This window comes from Meles meles, chromosome 3 (assembly GCF_922984935.1).
Source record: "Meles meles chromosome 3, mMelMel3.1 paternal haplotype, whole genome shotgun sequence".
Classification (NCBI taxonomy): Eukaryota; Metazoa; Chordata; class Mammalia; order Carnivora; family Mustelidae; genus Meles; species Meles meles.
The window spans coordinates 155156299-155175933 of record NC_060068.1 but is presented as its reverse complement, the minus strand read 5'-3'; the positions used below and the strand labels follow the sequence as shown (position 1 = coordinate 155175933).

The following is a 19635-nucleotide window of genomic DNA, read 5'->3' as shown; positions in this document are numbered from 1 at the left end:
CATTTAATTTACAGATAAAGTTATTTTTTAAATATATTTTAAAGGTCCAGGAGCAGAAGGAAAATTAAGGGGAAAGTTGCATTCTCCTTCTCTTACTCCCCCTAAAGTTTTCAGGGAAAATTTTTGGAAAAAATGCCTCTGCTCATTTTGGAGTCTTCTTTGGCCAGCAACTAACGAGTCTGTACAATACAGTTGCCAAGGTAATACCAAGACCATGTAGACAGAAAGCATGGTGTGCAGACAGGGAGATGATGAAAATGGATTAACAATGTGAACAAGAGGAATTTCTTTACTTGGAGAAAAAATTAAATTACACCACCTTTTACAAGTGATTATGCTAGCAGTCCTAACATCTGTTGTTACAAAGGAAATTCATTATGAGGGTTTTTTTCTACATTGCCTAGTTCATGGATACATGATTTGTCTCCTAGTTATGCCCCTATCTTTGTAACTCTGTACTGAGCCATGTCAAAATGGATTCCGCTGCATTCAAGTTAGACAAAGAAATTTTTCATTTGCTGAAGCCAGTAACATTTTTTCTCCAAGTCCTGCTGACAGCCCTGGTTTCAGCCAGACCGTTCTAGACTACAACTCAAGAGACAGGGATACCCCTTGCTCTTAAAGCAGCACAAATATTTGCTGCTTAAATAAATGTACTCCCGTCGGACAGGAGTGACCACCAGCCAAATCGTCCCTCATTTCCCCAGACCGTTCTTCATTTCCCTAGGACTATGACTTACCTTCAGTTTTTAAAAAAACTCAATTTTTCTCCGTTTCCCCACCCCCCCTTCAGGTACCATCCTTGGATTTACCCTCCGACCCTACAAAATGAGCTACCGGGAAGTCAAGTACTTCTCTTTTCCTGGGGAACTTCTGATGCGAATGTTACAGATGCTGGTGTTACCGCTTATCATCTCCAGTCTCGTCACAGGTACCATGTGCAGTGTGGTTCTTTTTTAAGTGTGCTTATTGCAAAAGATCGCTTAGAAAAGCAAGCGCTTTAGGTTTCTGCTGGATGCATGCTCTGTTCTAGAAAAAGAAAAAAAAAAGTCCCTTCAGAATGATGGAAAGGAGGCTTTAGTAATGCATGAATGATTATAACTCTCGTATTTTACCAATCACAAGAGGAAACAGATTTAAACAACCACGTAATCTGGTCTGCCTCGCTACAAAAGAGGCACCCTGCTAAACACGACACAGCCAGCCTTCTCTGACCACAGCGATCTAGTTGACAACAGCGTACAACAGGTCTGTTTTCTCACCCTCTTATCCCACCCAGATAACATCTGGTTGGACAGCCTATTAGCTATTGATGCAAGAATGCTTGTTCTCAGAGCCACCAGGACTTGAGCGGGAGCCTTCTTGGAAGCCTCATCAAGAGGTAATGCCCACACCACACTCACCAACTCTGCCGCCACCAACACTTTATCTTTTCCTGCTGAACCCGCATGATGTCATTTCCTTCTCTGGTTGTCCCCCACCCCCGTTACCTTTTACGCTGGTGGGAGAACAGGGAGGGGGTGGGAGATTTCCCCATCTAGATATTTTGTCCACTGACACTTGGATTTTCAACGAGTGGAAGATCTACGGGGTAGGAGCTGTTTTCCGTGGCAGTCCGCTAGCAGTTGACTCCTGCATGGGAAGTGTTTCAAGTGTCATTTGTGTCTTGTGAGTGGTGAATGCCAACGGAGCCAAGAAGTTGCAAAAAAAAAAAGTTGCTATACATTCCTTCCTGCCCACTCTTCTCTTTCCCCACAGCACATCTCTGACATGAAGAAAGAATGTCTATAGACACTGTCCCAGCAGGATGGTTTCTAGGTTTGTAGCTAAAGCCCAAAACTCAGGTACTACTGACCCTGGTCTATTTCCCACCCTTGGCTCACTGTCCCTCCTTGGCCACGTCACTCCCCCTCTATGTGAGCTGGCTCTGAGCATCTTTTCTCTTCCCCTCCCAGGGAATTCTCAAGGATATTTATAATCTCTTTTTAAGATCTCTGTGTAGTAAGAACTTCATAGCACAACTAAAAAGTCATGGGGCAAGATTCTGACTACTACATGCCTGGGAGGGCTAGCCTTCCTTGGATAGGAGCTATGTCAACTTTTTGCCCAACTCCTCGTGGATCTCTACCGGCTTCCACTTGTTCAGGTCTTTAAACAAGTGATTGCTTGTCCACGAGTCTCCCAGTGGAGGAGGAAGTGCCCATAAAACAATCATGGAGGCAAGATGATGGGGGGTGCTTGTTACCAAAGTGCCCTGGCCCATTGCTGACCAGGGATAACCATAGCAGCCCCAGCTTTTTTCACAGAAGCTAGATTGATGTTGATGTGAGCTTACATTCTCATTTTATTATCCACATAGTGACATTTTTTGGGGAAGCAAGTTCTTGCAACAGCACTGAGAGGACAGAATGTACTCACATGCACCATTTTATTTAGTGGATCAGGCTGTCCCTCTTCCCCGTTCCTCCTGGCTAGCGTCTGACTTGAGTCACTGTGATCTTCTGGGACATAAACTTGAAGGGTTCTGAATTCCCTTCTACTGTCTCTTCAAGGTTGGGACCAGGGTTCGGAGGTTTCTGCTTTCTGGTAATTGTGCTAAAAACCCACTGTGTCACTCTAAAAGGAAAGCCCTCATTTGGTACAATTAGAGAAAATACTACTTCCCCTTAGTAGCAGTCTTACTTGAGAATTACCTCAAAGTGGATTTTCCTGATGTTTCCTAATACTTAGTATACCAGCTTTATTGAAGGAATACAAGCTTTCACTGAATAATTTTGCAGGAAAAAAACCCAGTGTGACGCAATCCCTTTGCATGGTGAAAAAGAAATCTGTGGGTAAACCGTGGAAAAACTAACAACATTTATAATACTGAAAGGAATTATAAGCTGCAAGCAACCAATATTAAATGAACTTTCTAAATGTGACTTAATTGCAAGTTGGGGAAGCTGCCACTTGGGACCATGAAAAGAGTCTCAGCCCTTTTCTGGGACTGTGTTAAGACAGTTTGTCAAAGATCTTTTTAACATGTTAACCTCAAAGCAGTAATTTCCAAGCTACACAGTATTTTGGATACTTATGATCAATTACAATAAACAATTAATTTAATAAGACTTTCCTTCAGGGTTTTAAATACAGTGATTCCAAACCAAAAAGAGGGTGAGGGATATGACCCAATGGGAACGAGGCGGGGGGAACTCCTGAAAATTGCATGCACCCCTGGAGGACCTCCATGTGTGCTGGGAGATGCTAGAGGATGGGGAGAAAGTGTCAGAGAATGTGTTGCCTAGGGAGGGAACCAAGTCAGAACTGTTATTTTAGAATGGAAAAGCCAACTCAAATGCTTCCCATGACCAAGCAGAGGATAATTATCTATGAAGCTGCCCTTTAAGGCTACTTTTTGTGTTCTTATTGATAGAGGCATGGATACAGAGAAATAGTTTGCTTTGACAGAAGAAGTAACAGGCACAAGCTTGATGATAAGTGGAAAGGGATCCAGCCACAGAATAGTGTAGACAAGAGACAACATTTTTGCCATGTGTTAACGAGGCCCAAATCTGCTGACTTTTCAAGAGAGTCCAGAAGCCTAAAAATTGTTAAGAACCTCCAGATTTTCCAACCTTGATACAATTAACAGAACAAAACACTGCAAGCCAAACAAAGCTCATCAACAAAGAGTTGGCCCAAACCAATTCTTGGGCTACCAGTATAGGCACTCGGGTTTGAATGTCGGTGCTATTCATTGTAAGGAGTGCCTGCTAACTGGGTGCACCCATAGATCACTGGGTTTCCCTTATGGCCCTCTTCAACTCTTGACGGTTCCATGCCAAAGCTCCACTTGACATATTACTAAACACTACATTTATGGCCACCTAAGCATATAGTGACTGGAAAATGTCTCCTCTCCATCTTCCTGGGTATAACCATATTGTGTCAGAGCTGTGCTGATCTTTCCCACACTTGGCAGGAACACCAGAATCAGAACTCATGCTCCCCTAGAAATATTTCCCAGGAGGAAAATATTTGACAGACTCAATGCTTTCAAGTCAAAAGTCGCAGAGTTTCTGCAGACAGAAGTTGAAATGCACAAAGCCCTTATTGCATTTGTTGGATTAGGTATTTTGTTTTAAAAAATTCTGCACATTTAATAGTATTAAAGTCCTATTTAAACTCAGAAATCTAAGTTAGATTTTCGTACTTGAAACATCCAGATTTGTGAATTCGAGCTCTAAAGCTCCAATAAGCCATGTTCTCTTCCCAAATTTGAAATTCCAGTCTTTCCAAATATCCCCAGTGTGTATTAGCATTCCAGAGCTGCCAGAGAAGCTGGGAGCAAGCCGATGGCCAGATTTGTACTCAAGTACCTGTGTTTTTAAACAAGAAGAGTAAGTCGTTGCCAACACACCACTCAATAAAATAGAGGTTTGGCGCCAATTTCTCTTGATTTGGTCAACACAGGCAGCCAAACTAGGTATTTCATGCCAGAAATATGAGTTGGTTTGGCTGGCTTGGCCTGATTGAATTTACTAGATAATAATTAAACTCCATTTCAGGTTGTGCTGTGTAGACATAACTATCGCCTCCTCCTTCATCTTTTTAGAAAACCTAGTACTGTCTTCTTTCCTCATCTAAATGTGCATTCCTCCTCAATTGCTTACTTCAGCCTGTGTCTCTAGCCTTCAGGAAGTGGAGAGCATCACCTGGCCAGCGATCTCTGTGGAGTTGGGTATAATGAAAGTAAAAGGGGATGGGTGGGGGAAGGCCAACGGCAGTAGAGTAGGAGCAGTGTCTGTGGCTCACGGCAGGGCACTCTGGACTTGAGGTTATAAGGTGGACAGAGGTTATCTTTCAACATTCATTCATTCATTAACAGCTCTTTTCTGAGCTCTTACTATGTCAGACACTAAGCTAGGCACAAGAGAGACAGGTACACAAAGATACAATCCCCAAGAGGAAGTGTGTTGGTTAGAGAGGGAGAGCCGCCCAGAAATCACACGATATTTTAAGCAAATCCGAATTCCAGCCATGAGGGAGTAAGGCTGGCCCTCTGTCAGGTGACCTCTGTTAGGTGACCACAGGCTGAACTCCTCTGAGCTACTGGTTTGTTGCAGTTGATACAACAGGTGGCCCAAACCCCGCCAGTGTGAACAGAGGGTTGGGTCCAGGTCGGTGTTCCTACCCCGTCGTGTGACATCTGGAGCACCGGGTTCAATTCTGGGAGTGGGGCACAAGGGAAGGCAACCAGGGCAACAAGAAAGACGTTTGATTTTAGGAATAGGATCCCAGATCTGATCTTCTGAGTCATGGCATCTCCATCCCAAAGTTATATGGCTAATGCCCCTATTCTCATTTCCTTAAAATGTTCTTGAAATCAACATACTTTTCTTCCAGTGTTTTAAATCGTTACAGAAAGTTCCTGTTACTTGTCTTGTGAGGGAGATAATAAATTACAATGTAATAAAATTCTGGATTGCTACTATTGCCTGCCAAAGGTTTCGAGAACCTGACACCTGTGCTCTCATTGTTTAAAAAGGTGCCTGGTTGGGGAGAGGGGGTGGTGTTGATGAGGTTTTAAATGCATTTAGTACCATAATAAGACTAGTCGCTCCTGTAACACAGGAACTGAAAGAGAATTGAAAAGAATGACTTTCTTACTGTGAGATTTACTGTTCTTTAAAGAGGGGTTTCTGTCCCACCAGAATAAATGAATACCACTGTATTTACTCCACTTTGGAAACACTACATGATCCAACCAGCCTTGCAGTATCTCCTCCAAGTCATTGTCCAGCTTCTGCCTAAACATTCCCAAGGGCAAAAGATCTTTGGGGCCCTTTTGTCCTTGGAAAACTAATAACTCTATTTATATCCAAAATCAAACAAGTATTTTTAAGTCCAGAAATACAGAACATTACCTGCCTGCCTATACTTCCTCCTCCATGTGACAAGCTCTGTGGCGTGTCACATAGTCCTTAGGCAGCGTCCTCCCCAACCTATTGACCAATGTAGTTGGTGGAACATAGAACTTAACCATCATTAAGGCCAACAAGCTGCCATCACCGACAAGGGCCCTTTTGCCTTTAAAATAAAAGAACAGTAAGTGTTGTACCTCAACGTCTATCCCTCTGGCTTCGGAAAAAATAGCAGTTACAATAAGAATAATCTAAAGGTTTGTCATTTCTTTTAACATGAGAGGGCAAAAAATGAGCTAGACAATTCCTGATCGATTACTTGGACATGTGAAGGGCTTATGAAGGGCTTCAAAAATGAAAGCCAAAATCATGTAAGAAAAATGTAATATTTTAAACTATTGGTTGTCATGGCCCTGGGGTATAGCTAAGGCCTATTTGAAATACTCCAGGTGTTTATGTATGAGAAAAGGGACTGTAGATTTCTCCACTTTTCCCCACACATACATTTTATAGAAGAAACGAAAGTGTCTGTCTTAGGTGGGGAGGAGGTTCTTTGGGCCTCCCTTTCATTCTCTGTAAAATGAAGGTGATAACAGCATCTTTGTCAGGGGTACATCCTACGGTGTGAGGATTTATGACTGGCACATAGCATGTGCTCAGTTAGCAGGAGCTTTTGGATGTCACAGTAACATCAGTAAAAGCCATCCTGGTGGTCCGCTTTGTACAAATGCAAGTTCTAGAGCAAAACGACACAGTTTCCATTCAGAAGCACGACACAAAGCATCCAGACTGTACGTGTCTTCCTGTGTGTGATCCTCGCCACGATCACTTTCCCATTAAAGGTAAATTTAAGAAACCATGAAGTTAATCAAGTAATAACATGGGAGCCAGAGAGAATTCCTTCCTCACCACTGGAGGGGATTGGTTTCTGCCCTCCAGCGTGGGGTGTGATTGCCTTATCCCAGCTGCAAAATTCTAAATATTTTCATTGGTTATACAACTCTGCAGTCTTTCCTGAGAAACTCAGGCCCAGTGTGTGTCACCCCGGAATCCACAGGGCCCCAGGTTCCACACACTGTGAGCAGAGCCTTTCCCACAAACCAAAACTCGAGACAAATGGAATCTCTGTCTCAACATGCATCCGATCTTCGTGGTGGCCTGGAAACAAGCCAGCCAGAAAGACGCTTCAGTCCAGCTCTTTTGAGGCCAACAGGCTGGTCCTGCTTTATTTTCTCTCTAGAACTGCTCAAAAACATGGGAAGGGAGGCAAGGAATGTCCATCTAGAGAAGGAGGGGGTAGGATAAAATGGGAAGACTTATCTGTGGGGTAGAGATCACCTGGCTTTCCTTTTTTTTCTTTTTTGCATCATGTTGAAAGGAATCTGGGTAATTATTTTTTTAATTTTATTTACAAAATTTTAGTGGATTTGGGGTTTTGTTGAGATGTAGACAGAATCATGTAAGTCTAGCTATCTCAGAAAAAGTCTACCTTTCTATTACAGACAACTTCATTTCGTAAAGATTTGTAGAGACTTTTCATGTGCCAGCCACTTTTCTGGGACCCGAGGATACCACAGTGAGGAAGACAAGGCCCCACCTCAAGGAGTTTCAGGTCTGGTTGGGAGTTAGGCCTGGAATTGCAGTATGACAGGGTAGTGGTGACCCAGGCACGGTGAGCCCAGTGGGAAACAAAGGACACAAGGAGCAATGTGACCGTCCTCTTCCGGATTCTCCAGCGTTCAGGAAACTCCTGCTCCCTAGCAGGAAACAGCTCTGTTAGCGAGAGAAGGAGCATCTGCCTTGGTGTTCCTCATTGTTTTCCTCACACCTGACTCTCCCCGTTCAATGCAGTAAGAGCCAGGGGTGGGCCTTGAGAGTTTCCCAGCAAAAATCACCTCCTCTCCCCCGCCCTGGAAATGTGAATTCTGAGAGAAGAGCCTCCTGACAGGATTTCAACCACAGAAACTGTCACTTTCAGGAGGGGAGCCAGGAGGAGACTTGAGGCTCTCCTAGCTGGAAGGCAGACAGAGGTGATAGGGTGCAGCCTGGCACCCACAGCGGGACACCCCCCCACACACACATACCCCTGGAAGGTGGCTGTCAGCTGCCCCCTGAACATTCCACTCTCAGATGGTTGGAACTGTTGAGCAGTCTGTCTCCTATAAGTTCCTCCCAGTGTTCCTATTTGTGCCATATGGAGCAGTGGAGAATGACAGTTTTTCCAATGATCCAAAGGACACCTAAACATAAGCTAAGTGTCCCAGGTCTTCTGGGCCCTTCACGACCCTGATTGCCAGCCCTTGTACCCCATTCCCAAAACTGAACCCAGGGCTCCAGATGTCACATGATGGGGTAGGACACCTTCCTGGACCCAACCCTCTGCTCACACTGGCTGGGTTTGGACAAGCTGTTGTATCAGCAGCAATAAGCCACTGGCCCAAAGGAATTCAGCCTGTGGTCACCTAACCCCTCAGAACTGAATGTTTCTGGAAACATGTTTGTGGTGAAAATGGAACAGTTCTTGAGTTGAAAGATCAGAGGCCACAGGCTCTGTCAGAGGCAACTTTCCAGAAGGCTTGGGCATGAGTTGGGATCTCTTATCTGTAAACTGCAGAAGCTTCAAATTAGCCTGTGCTTTCCATCAGTTCTGGTTTGTAGGAAATTTTTTGAAAGCTTCCTCAAAAAAATTAAAAAAATTTTAAAAGCTTTCTGTAAAATTAAATCACTCTCTAAGAAAAATAAATGCTTCCCCCTTATATTACCAATTTGGTAATTTCCTTCAAAGCACTGTGGAACTGTAGGTCTGTGGAGGGTGCTGGGAATAGATGGTTTTGTTCTGTTGGTGCCATCATGGCTTCCGGGAGAGTAAGTTTCCTGATGAATTCTGACTGGAGATTATGCTCAAGGACTGGAAGTGGTGGGTGGGTCCTGGGGACAGGGGCTGCTTCTACAGTGAGCTTCTACAACCTTATGCACCACTCACTTCTGGAGGCCACAGTCTGAGAGTCTGTACTGCCCCATTCAGGATAATTACACTATACGGTGCGCAGGCATCACCTCCCCTCCCCCAAACCCCAATCCCCGAAATTCTTCAGTTAATTGATCTGAAATAGGGCATGGGAGTTGATGTTTCTTTATAGCTCTTCAGGTGATTTTATGGTGCACCAAGGTTAAGAACCACCACTTCACGGTTTTTCTAGAATCATTCTTTGGGGGTATGATGACTTAGGTCAGGTCCTTATGAGTTCAGATACCCCCTCTTCCTGGAAGCATTCTCTGGCTTTTCCCTAGCCCCTACTAATGCATGATCCCAAAGCCAGCATTATTTTCCCCATATGATTTTAGTTAAAAATCATTTAAGTAAAATGAATGTTTATCATTTGCATGAGCAAAACAATATAGAAATACAGAGAGCAAACCATGAAAGTACTCCCAAACACTCAGAGACACCCAGTCTATTGATTGTGATTTGAATGGACTTCTCCTAGGAGAACCACTTACCCTAAAAATGTTTGGGAACCTGTGTCTGTTATAAAACCCTTGTCTGGGGTGCCTGAGTGACTCCGCTGGTTAAGCGTCAGACTCTTGATTTTGGCTCAGGTCATGATTTCAGGGTTGGGAAATCAAGCCCTGTGTGGGGCTCTGCACTGGGCATGGAGTCTGCTTATCCCTCTCTCTCTACTCCCCGCCCCCAATAAAGAAATAAAATTTTAAAACAAACAAACAAACAAAAGATTTGTCTGTGTCCCAGAAAGCCAAGAAAAAAGATGCCAGAGTGTCTACCAACAGAAAGACATATACATGCATATACACGCACATACACACAGAGACAGAAAGAGAGTTTCCATAGCCAGACAAGGCTTGGTGTGACAGTATCATGGATTGTATGACTGCAGGCCTGCTAAGTACCCCCATCATCCCTCTGTTCCATGTTTAGAGAGCATCTCATGATAAGCAGAAAGAAAGTTTTGGGGTGGTATTACTTTCTGCTGGAATAATCCAGCCAGTTTTGAATCTGGGTAGAATCTAGATTTTTAGGTTTTAAACTTCTTTTTAGTGTCCTCATGAAGACAATGTTTGCCTCATAATGTCAGATCCCTAGGCTGCAAGCCAGTGCATGACCCATGATCACTTGCTTTAGGAACCCATCAATTTCTACAATACCAGCGTAACACTGTTTTCAAATGTCCGCTTCCTGAACTTCCTCATGTGGGGAAAGATGTTTTGCCATCTGTGTGTTTATTTATTTTCAACAATTGCTTGGGTTTCTACCCGAGTTTTTTTCAGAGGAAAGAAAATTCCCCTGAATTACTAAGGGGGTTTCCTTTCACAGGGTGTTGGAGAAAAGGTGGCCGGTGTCTGAGTTCTTTGTTTCTGGAGACAAGCAAACAAGTCGGAAGGAGCTGTTGGCTAATGTTTTAGAAAGTATTCCATAAGATCAAGATGACTATAAGTCTCCTAGATCCAGCCTGCTAAAACAACATCCACATTACCAGAACTTATCAGTACTTTCCAGCAAAAATATCTGTACGTATACATACACAGTCTTGTCTCATCTGTAGTATCCCTGGGCCGCCTCCGTGACGTATACTTGGTCCCACTACTGGATTATTTTGAAGCAAATGCCAGGTATTTCATTACGCTTCTAAAAGAGGACACATAAGATGGGTATAATAACATATTTTATGTTTCTTTAATGTCCTGTGCCACCTGCCAACACATACACGCATACCCCAAGAGCTGTCAATGAAGAAAGTTTTGTCAAGCAAGCATTTTACTTTCTTTCCATTTGGGTACAATCTTTCTACCAGTGCTTTCCATCAGCTACCAAAACTCTTCTGCAAACAGAGCATGATATGTCTTTAGTAGGGGATGATGCCGTAGATGTTTATGCTATGAAATTTGGGGGCACAATTTTCGTTATACCGTAATATGAGTGTGTGTATGTGCACACACAGCTTTGTACGTTTCTTCTGTTTTACCAAGGTCCTTCTAACTCAAAAAAGTCTGTCAGTGCTTCATCTGTTGATAACTCTTTTAATTTACAACTTTTCCAGAATTTGTTTCTGTACTAGATTCTGGGTAAGCTATAATAGGAATGCAAGGTTCTCAAGGGTGTTTGTGCTCAGAGGTGAAGTTTCATGATTTTCAAGCTATCTACCAAAAAGTACGTCACAAAAGTTTCCCAAGTTATAATATAGGGATACATAGAAGAAAAAAAAAATCCTTAGTATCAGGACACCTAACCTACACACTAAGTATTTAAGACAAAATGGAAACATTAGTGCTTCTCTACTGGAATCTTGCCATATTTTTTTTAATTTTAGAATTGAGTTTGGGAGTCTTATCTTGGGACTTAGGCTTAATGACATGTCTGCAAGCATCCCTTTTTGACAAGGATCCCAAACACAGCTTTAGAGCCAGGCAGTGTAGTCGTTTTTAATCATATTTAGAAATAACAAAATGAAAATTCATATCACTTTTATGGGTCTGTTAAAAAATGTTCACATATTAAATTCTGTATGATATAGGAGCACATTTGCTATAAGACAATAAGGCTCTCATGCAGTATAAGGGCAAAACTATAAACATATTTCCATGTATAAGCTGTTAACCTAAGCATGGTTGGCAATGTTAAGTTCTCTAATATCATTTAGGTATAGTATTACATAGTTTTCAAACCCTTTTAGCTGCTAGCATTCAAGAAGTCAAGAAAGCCTTAAGAAAAATTTATGGTGGGGGCACCTGGGTTCCTTAGTTAAGCGTCCAACTCTTGATTTTGGCTCGGGTCATGATCTCAGGGTCATGAGATAGAACCCATGCCCAGCATGGAGCCTGCTTAAGATTCTCTCTACCTCTCCCTCTGACCCTACCCCACCTTGGATGACTCTCTTTCTGAAAAAAAAAAAAAAAAAGAAAGAAAGAAAGAAAAGGAAGGAAGGGAGGGGGGAGGAAGAAAGGAAGGAAAAGAAAAGTTTGCGGTGGAAAATTTTTAAATTGAGAGATTCAATCCATTGACTTTATTCATTGCTTTTCCCGCTGAATTGAGCACACAGTATCACTTGCTTTTAGCAGAAAACATTTGGGTTTAGCTTAACAGAACACAGATGTTCAATGGGAACATAGCTTGAAAGTCTCTATATAACTTCCTATTAAATAAACATCTGAACAGTAACTTAACAACTACCAAGTGAGGTCAGTGCTTGAAAAGTGCTGCACACTTCACATAAGCATGCTTCCCTTATGTGAGAGAGTGTTACATAACAGCATGTATCAGACTTTAAACTGCTAGAAACTCTTGCTGCAGCACTTTGCCATCCTCTGCTAATCTCCCCTTATTCCTGAGAATAATAGAAGCCGGGGTGCCTGGCTGGCTCAGTTGGAGGAGTGTAAGACTCTTGATCTTGGGGTCATGAGTTTGAGCCCCACATTGGGTGTCGAGATTCATGGATGGATGGATGGATGGATGGATGGATGGATAGATAAAATGATAGAAGCCCTTTTACCATAGAGGGGGAGGTTCTTTTCTATGAAGCCTCTAAAATTATTCATTGGTATTGATAGATTTAGGTTTATCTTATTTCAAGATAGCACTTTTTTTTTTTAAGATTTTACTTTTAAGTAATTTGTACACCCAGCATGGGGCTCAAACTCATAGTCCCAAGATGAACAGCTGTGTGCTTTATTGACTGAGCCAGCCAGATGCCCCATAAATAAGGTTTGTTTGGATTTACTGGTTTGTTTTTGGTTTTGTTTTTAAGTAAATTCTATACCCAACGTGGGGCTTGAACTCATGACTCCAAGATCAAGAGTTGCAGGCTCTACCAACTAAGCCACCCTTTAAGAAGGCACTTGATTGAGATATAATTCACATGCATGCAATCTACCCAAATTATGTGCATAATTCAATGGCTTTTAGTACATTCAGAGTTAGGCATCCATCACCACAATCCACACACTCCCTAATTACCCCATTTCCCCAGCCCCAGGAAACACCAATATATTTTCTTTCTCTATAGATCTGTCTATTCAAGACATTTCATATGCCTGGAATTTTACAGGATATGGTCCTTTGTGACGGGCTTCTCTCACTTCGCATGTCTTCAAGGTTCATCCATGCTGTCACACGTCTTAGTATTTCATTCCGTTTTATGGCCACATGGTATTTCATTGTGTGGACGTACCACGTGGTATGTGTCCACTTATCAGTAGGTGGACATTTGGGTTGTTCACTTTTTTTTTTGCTATAATGAATAATTTTGCATGAACATTTATGGGCATGTGTTTTTATTTCTTTTGGGTATATGCCTTGAAGCAGAATTGTGTTTGAATCATATGGTAACTCGGCTTAATCTTTTGAAGAACTACCAGACTATTTCTCAAAGTAGTTGCACTATTTTACATCCCCACCAGCAGTATATGTAGATGTAATGTAGAGACTAATTATAAGTCATTCCTTTGTGTTCATTAAAGAAAACCTCCAAAGACTTTTTGGTATAAGCTGAATTGAAGCCACTGAACATTTCTTAAAAAAAAACAAACTTTATTATTAAGGGAAAACTAAAGCTGGTTAGGTCTTTCAAAATTGCTATCTAGGAAGGCAGCCTTAGGGATGCTGCCAGACACAGGATGGATTTTGTTCTGACCAAGGAACTCGGGGATTATGAAGAACACAGATAGAGTATTACATGAACTATCCTTGATAACAAGGACTGGATTTTTTTTCACTAGCAGTTGGTTTCCTCTGTTTATTTTGCTGTTTCAGATTATCTTTTCTGTGTTGAATTCCACAAAAGGGGCATAAGATTAAAATCCTCAATAAATAAACAAGCAGACAAATGTTAGACATTGTTCAGTAATGTCTGCCCCCTGTGGTTGGACAGAACCACATTCTGGTATGTGTCGACTTTATTCTTCAGCCCTGTGATTTACTTTTGGTGGCTCAGGGCCAGAGTGTCCTCTCCAAACGCAAGCTGCCTGAAGGCAGACAGCGTGTCTCCTCTCTGATTAAGCTTGGCACCCAGGCTCCTCAGGAGGTGCCCCAAGTCAGGCTGTGTAGCAGTTTGCCCACATTGACAAAGACCATATAACCTCCCCATTGGGACAGGGGAGTTGGATGTTAGAAGGAGAACAATTTGTGGCATCGTATTTGTGGCATCATATCTGTTTAAGGAGAATATACCGCTGCATGGTTCCTAAGTCTTTGAAAACTTTGTATTTCCGCATTTCTTATTACAAGAAATCAAAATTATATTACTCACAAATAATGCTCTAAAAGGAATTTTTGAGGAAGAAAAGAAAGACTCTGAAATTTTGCAGGTACAAGTAATTCCTTCCTCAGTGCAGTACAAATAGTGTCTATGGGGGAATCAGAGACCCCATGTTTATTGTGCTATTGGGATATAAGTGTTAGGGATAGAACTGATTCCATGGGATGTTTCTCATTGAAATCATCTCTGTCCAAAGCCCGAAGTGTATCTATTCTAATGAAATATACATCCCACATGACACCACTTTATAGAATACATATTTGTAATAATTGTCATAGAATTAGACTGTGGCTACATCAGACTCATAAAGGAGATGCAAAGAAAGCTTCATGATTCTGCATGGCTAAACTTTAATTTGCATTCGTCTTCTTCAGTTACCCTCTTGGAAATGGGTAGTTCTTCCTTGGTCGCTTCAAGTAAGAATCTAATTTGATCATTTTCCTCTTAAAATATTTTATGAGTCCTGTGAGTACTCAACAAACACTCACTGTTAACCAATTTCTATTTTCAGTCACATGCCAGTCATAATACAACTTATTGAAAGGAATTGAATGAAATAATGTAATTATTTTTAACGTACAAAAGGCAAAATTAGCTGCCATGAATTTCTCTAGAGCAAAGCATACTTGATCCTTCCAAATAAATGTTTTCATTTTCGACATTCAATCACAATACACTCAAATTCAAATGTATCTTTGTTAAGTAAACATTTTCTTTGGCATTCACAATTCCCAACTTCGCACAGAAAAGAGTCAGAGAGAGGAACAGAGATCAAATATATTAGAGCAAATTTAACCAATTTTACTTTGGTACTTTATTCCTGCCAATCTACCCATTGGTCTACTTAGCACGAAACAGTACATATAAAAGTTAAGATTAAATCAATGATTCTTTCATGGAAGGAGATTTTTGTCAGCACCAGAAAAAGGCAGAAGGTGGTCAAATTTTGACTGAAAGGCTATTTTCTTAACAAACATCCAGACTCCAATCATCCATTTTATTTTATTTTTACAACTGAAATCAGTTTTTGAGAAAAGGCAGCAGTGACAACCACTACTGTGTTTTAAAGAGAGGAATTTCTTTTTTATCACAATTTATCACAGTGATTTCATGGCTTTTTTCTTTCTTGGTTTTAATTTATCCCAACCCCTACGTGGAGGAGGCTAAACTGGGCTCTGAGAACTATGGGTTTGTAGTGAGAGTTTAGAGTCCTGTTATCTGAATCACTATTATTTTCTATAGCATTATAGAATTAGGATTAATGTAAACTATTCTGCATTTCTGTGTGATCACTTAGAATTTTCTTTTTCTTTTCTTTTTATTTTTTTTAAAGATTTTATATATCCATTTGACAGGCAGAGATCACAAGCAGGCAGAGAGGCAGGCAGAGAGAAGGAAGGGAAGCAGGCTCGATCCCAGGACCCTGGGATCGTGACCTGAGCCGAAGGCAGAGGCTTTAACCCACTGAGCCACCCAGGCACCCCTGTATTTATCCTTTTTATTTCCAGGACCAAACACATAGATGTGTGAGAAATAGTACTTTATTCTTCTAAATACCTTCCCATTATTAAGCTCTTAAAAATTTTTGCACTGTCTCCATGTTGAGATGAAAATTTGAGAGATTTGCATGTTTAATTTTTTTATCTACATGTAGGACTATGACACTCTGAGCAACAATTTAAGTTTCAAAAATTTAACTTAGAAACTTTTCGAAGAATTTGAGGTTTGTGTCAATAAGATGTTTTCTAATATAATTTAGAACACAGTTCTTAAATTAATTTGAGCCTACAGAATCTACCGTTGGTGTCCCCGTAATTAATCAGATCTTTGAACACTCTCCAAATGCACTCTGTACCATATTTCATACTGTCTCTCCCTCCCCTGTCTGCCACCCAGGGCAGTCTGAGAGATTGGCTTTTACAACCTTTGGTTACCCTTGTAAGGTATTCATGGTTTCTGTGGGCTTTGTTCACAATCACAGTGTTCTTGTAGGCTAAACCCTTTGTCCTTCTTGTGACACGGAGCTACGGATACCAGCTTCCTACACGCATAGATAGTTGAAATCCACATTGAAGAAGGGCAGCCTCATCAGGAAAGGGGCTTGAAGAGAACTTCTTTTTTTTTTTTTTTTTTTTTTAATGCAGAGCCCAGTTCAGTAAGTCTGGGATTGGGCCTGAGACTACACATTTCTTTCTTTTTTTTTTTTTTTAAAGATTTTGTTTATTTATTTGACAGACAGAGATCACAGGTAGGCAGAGAGGCAGGCAGAGAGAGAGAGGGAGAAGCAGGCTCCCTACTGAGCAGAGAGCCCGACACGGGGCTCGATCCCAGGACCCTGAGATCATGACCTGAGCTGAAGGCAGAGGCTTAACCCACTGAGCCACCCAGGCGCCCCTGAAGAGAACTTCTTGAAGCATGAGCAGGCCCAGCATGTTACTGGTCTTTACAGATGGTGATTCTCTCTCATGTTCCTTTCAACCCCATACATCTTTGAAAGACTCAATATCAAAAGTGCAGGATTTGAGCTCTCATGACTCCAACTGCATAAATGACCTATGGTTCAAAGGTTACTAAGATTTCAGTAGAAGAAAAAAATATGAAAACAAAAAACCATTCAAAAGAAACACCACAAATATGCACTTTTATGCCATGTATAATGAACAGCCCTAATTGTACAGTTCAGTTATTATAGTCTTTATGTATGTTTAATTATAAAAGTCAAAAGTCAATCCTGACTGAATGAGTTTCTCTGATTCACTCGTGGGTAAAGGATACTCTGTATTTTATCTCTATCATGGAAAAATGGACAATTGGCTTAAATTCCTATTTGAGGGACTCTCAAAGGAAAAAAAAGTCCTATCTCTTCTGTTGGTTCATAAGATCAAGATTGAAAAGTGGCATAAAGAGCAGGGCTCTGGCCTTAATGTAGCTTGTTATTTGTTAAAAAGAAAGATACTTCTATCTCTTTCGGGAACTTCATTCCAACAGATCTGTTCTAAAACATTTCCTCACTGTTGAAAGATCAGCAGTATAGTTGAAGATATAGTTCACCTTGAGAAAATAGCCTAAAGGAATGTCCCAGATCAAAAGTTCTCAAAACTTTTCCAGTCCCAACATACTTGAGAGATTTAAAAAAAAAAAAAAAATCCTCTTTTTAGTAATTAATAGTAGCTAATATAATCTCTATGTTTGGTTTTTTTGGGGGGGGTTGTTTTTTGACCTTTTTTGGTATGGGGAGAGTGGAAGGAGCCATGTAAACTTGTGTAGTTTAAAAGGACCATAAAGATTTTTCTGATACCCTGATACTCATATCCCCCCAATCCTAACCCTTGAGAAAGATGTGCCTTCCCAACTGAGAGTAACTGGGCATTTTCCAGAACTAATGAATTGGAAAATGCTCTACCATGGATTGCTTTAGTGCATTTAAAATTTAACTCAAATATTTAGAATCATTGATTTTGCTTTCAGTTTCTTTTCAGGAATATGCTGCTGGGCAAACATGAATTAGAGTCTGGGAGTATCAGTGTACCTTTCTGTTTTTGTCTGGGGCAACGCAACTCTTAGGGTAGAAGCAGGTGGGGAAATATGATTAAATGTGAGGTCAGCTTGTTCGCTCTTTCTACCTTGACCTTGAGCCCTGGGCTGAGAGTGAAAGCCTTCTCTCCTTGACACAGGATCAGGACTTTCTGTGGTGTGAGGGCAAGTCTGGTTTCCGTTAAAGTCATTTATGTTAAAAACAGAATTCTTTTCCCTAAACATAGCCATAATGCCCATTATTGTTTGTTTAAAAATTAACAGTAATCTCTTAATAAGATCATCCAGTTGGTTTTCAAATATCCCCACTTCTTTTCTCCCTCTCTTTTTGTAGTTTGTTCATTTGAACCAAGCTACATCTTAGGTTGAATTTGTTTCATATTTTTAAGTCTCTTAATCCATAAGTTCTCTCTCTCTCTATCCACCCTTCAACCTTTTCTTTGGCAGTTTGTTTGTTGAAGAGACTAGATTGCTTGTCATGTAAAATTAGCTTTCCATGATGTGAATTTTGCTGATAATGTCTCTGTAGTGTGACATCTTTCGCCTTCCCTCTGACCATGGTTTCAGGTCAAGAGATTCACAAACAGATACCAGCACTCTAAGTCTGTAGCAGAAAAAGGCCTTGAAGGGCCATAGTAACTACAGCTTTTAAGAGCTGATAAAACTCAATTAGCCAGGACTAGCCTTTGGGGATACGATTCTTCATTCCTCTCAAAATGGACAAGAGCTACAGAATGAGTCACCAGATATAAGCATAACTAGAACTGTATGCAAAGTAAGCTTAAAGGCCCCGGAAAGACTTCATAATTCTAAGCTCTCCTTCTGGCTATAAAAGGGCCCAGTGGTCCCTTCCAAGTTACTGGTTTTTTTGGTTTTTTGGTTTTTTGTGAAAGAAAAAGAGAGAGTGAGCTTGGGGGTGGGGGGCAAAGGGAGAGGGAGAGAGAGACTCCCAAGCAGGTTCCATGCCCCACATGGAGCCCAACTCAGGGCTTGATCCCACAACCCCAAAGTCATGACCTAAGTGGAAACCAAGAGTCAGATGTTCAACTGACTGAGCCACCCAAGCATCCCAAGTTACTAAGATTTTGAAGAGCTGGTCCATTATTACGAAGATAGTGAGCTCATATAGAATAAATGTATCCCTGGTGAAAGAAGGTAAATACGGAGGGGGACTTAAGCTCAAGTCAAGTCAACTCATGAAAATTCAGTGTCTGAATTTTCAATTCAAAAAGAGCAGGAAAACTATTAAAAAGGGTTGTGGTTGTTTTATCAAAACGAAATGTAGAAACCAGAAGCTAAGCCAGAAGCTTAGTCTCCTCCTCCGCCTCCTCCCCAACCCCGTCCTGTTGATTCTGCTTCCTTAACTCTGATTTCTGACCAGTACCTCTGTCCCCACCCTGGTCAAACAGAGTCTCGGTCCTAATTTCTAACAATTTCCCTGCTTAGTCCCCCTGTCTCCTTTTTTACATGAAGACTATAGAGTCTAACTAAAACTCGACTCTGAGCTTACGCCTTACATTGCTTTGGGGATAAAGGTCAGACTTGTGAGCATGTCTTGTATGACTTCTGCTTACCATTTCCATCCCACTTTGCACGGCCTGCACCTGCCTTGACTCTTCTCCAGCCTCTTCACACTCCCCCCCCACCCCTTACCCTCAGGTCCGCCCTGGAATGTCACTTCCTCCAGGAACCTTTTCCTACTCTTGCAGTGTCACCAGGTGGCCCCATTGTCATTCCCCACTTCCTCCACCCAACTGTCAGTTTGATGAAAGCAAAGCACCATTTTGTTTGGTACTCCAACCCCGCGGGATCATTTTCTGAGATCCCAGAGTGTTTTCAGTTATTTTAGAAGGTCTCGGGGAAGCCTCTATTTTCATGTAAAACAGGGTTATACACTACATAACATTTTTGGGGGGGTGTGCACA

At 41.5% G+C, this 19635-nt stretch overlaps 1 protein-coding gene across 1 annotated transcript in view; it reads left to right on the top strand.

The window, feature by feature from the left end:
• SLC1A3 (solute carrier family 1 member 3) overlaps window positions 1–19635 on the top strand; it is a 76242-nt gene that overhangs the window by 19607 nt on the left and 37000 nt on the right. The window contains exon 3 of the mRNA XM_046000835.1: window positions 794–931. Within this exon, the coding sequence (XP_045856791.1) occupies window positions 794–931 (138 nt within the window). The remainder of the gene's footprint in view (window positions 1–793; window positions 932–19635) is intronic.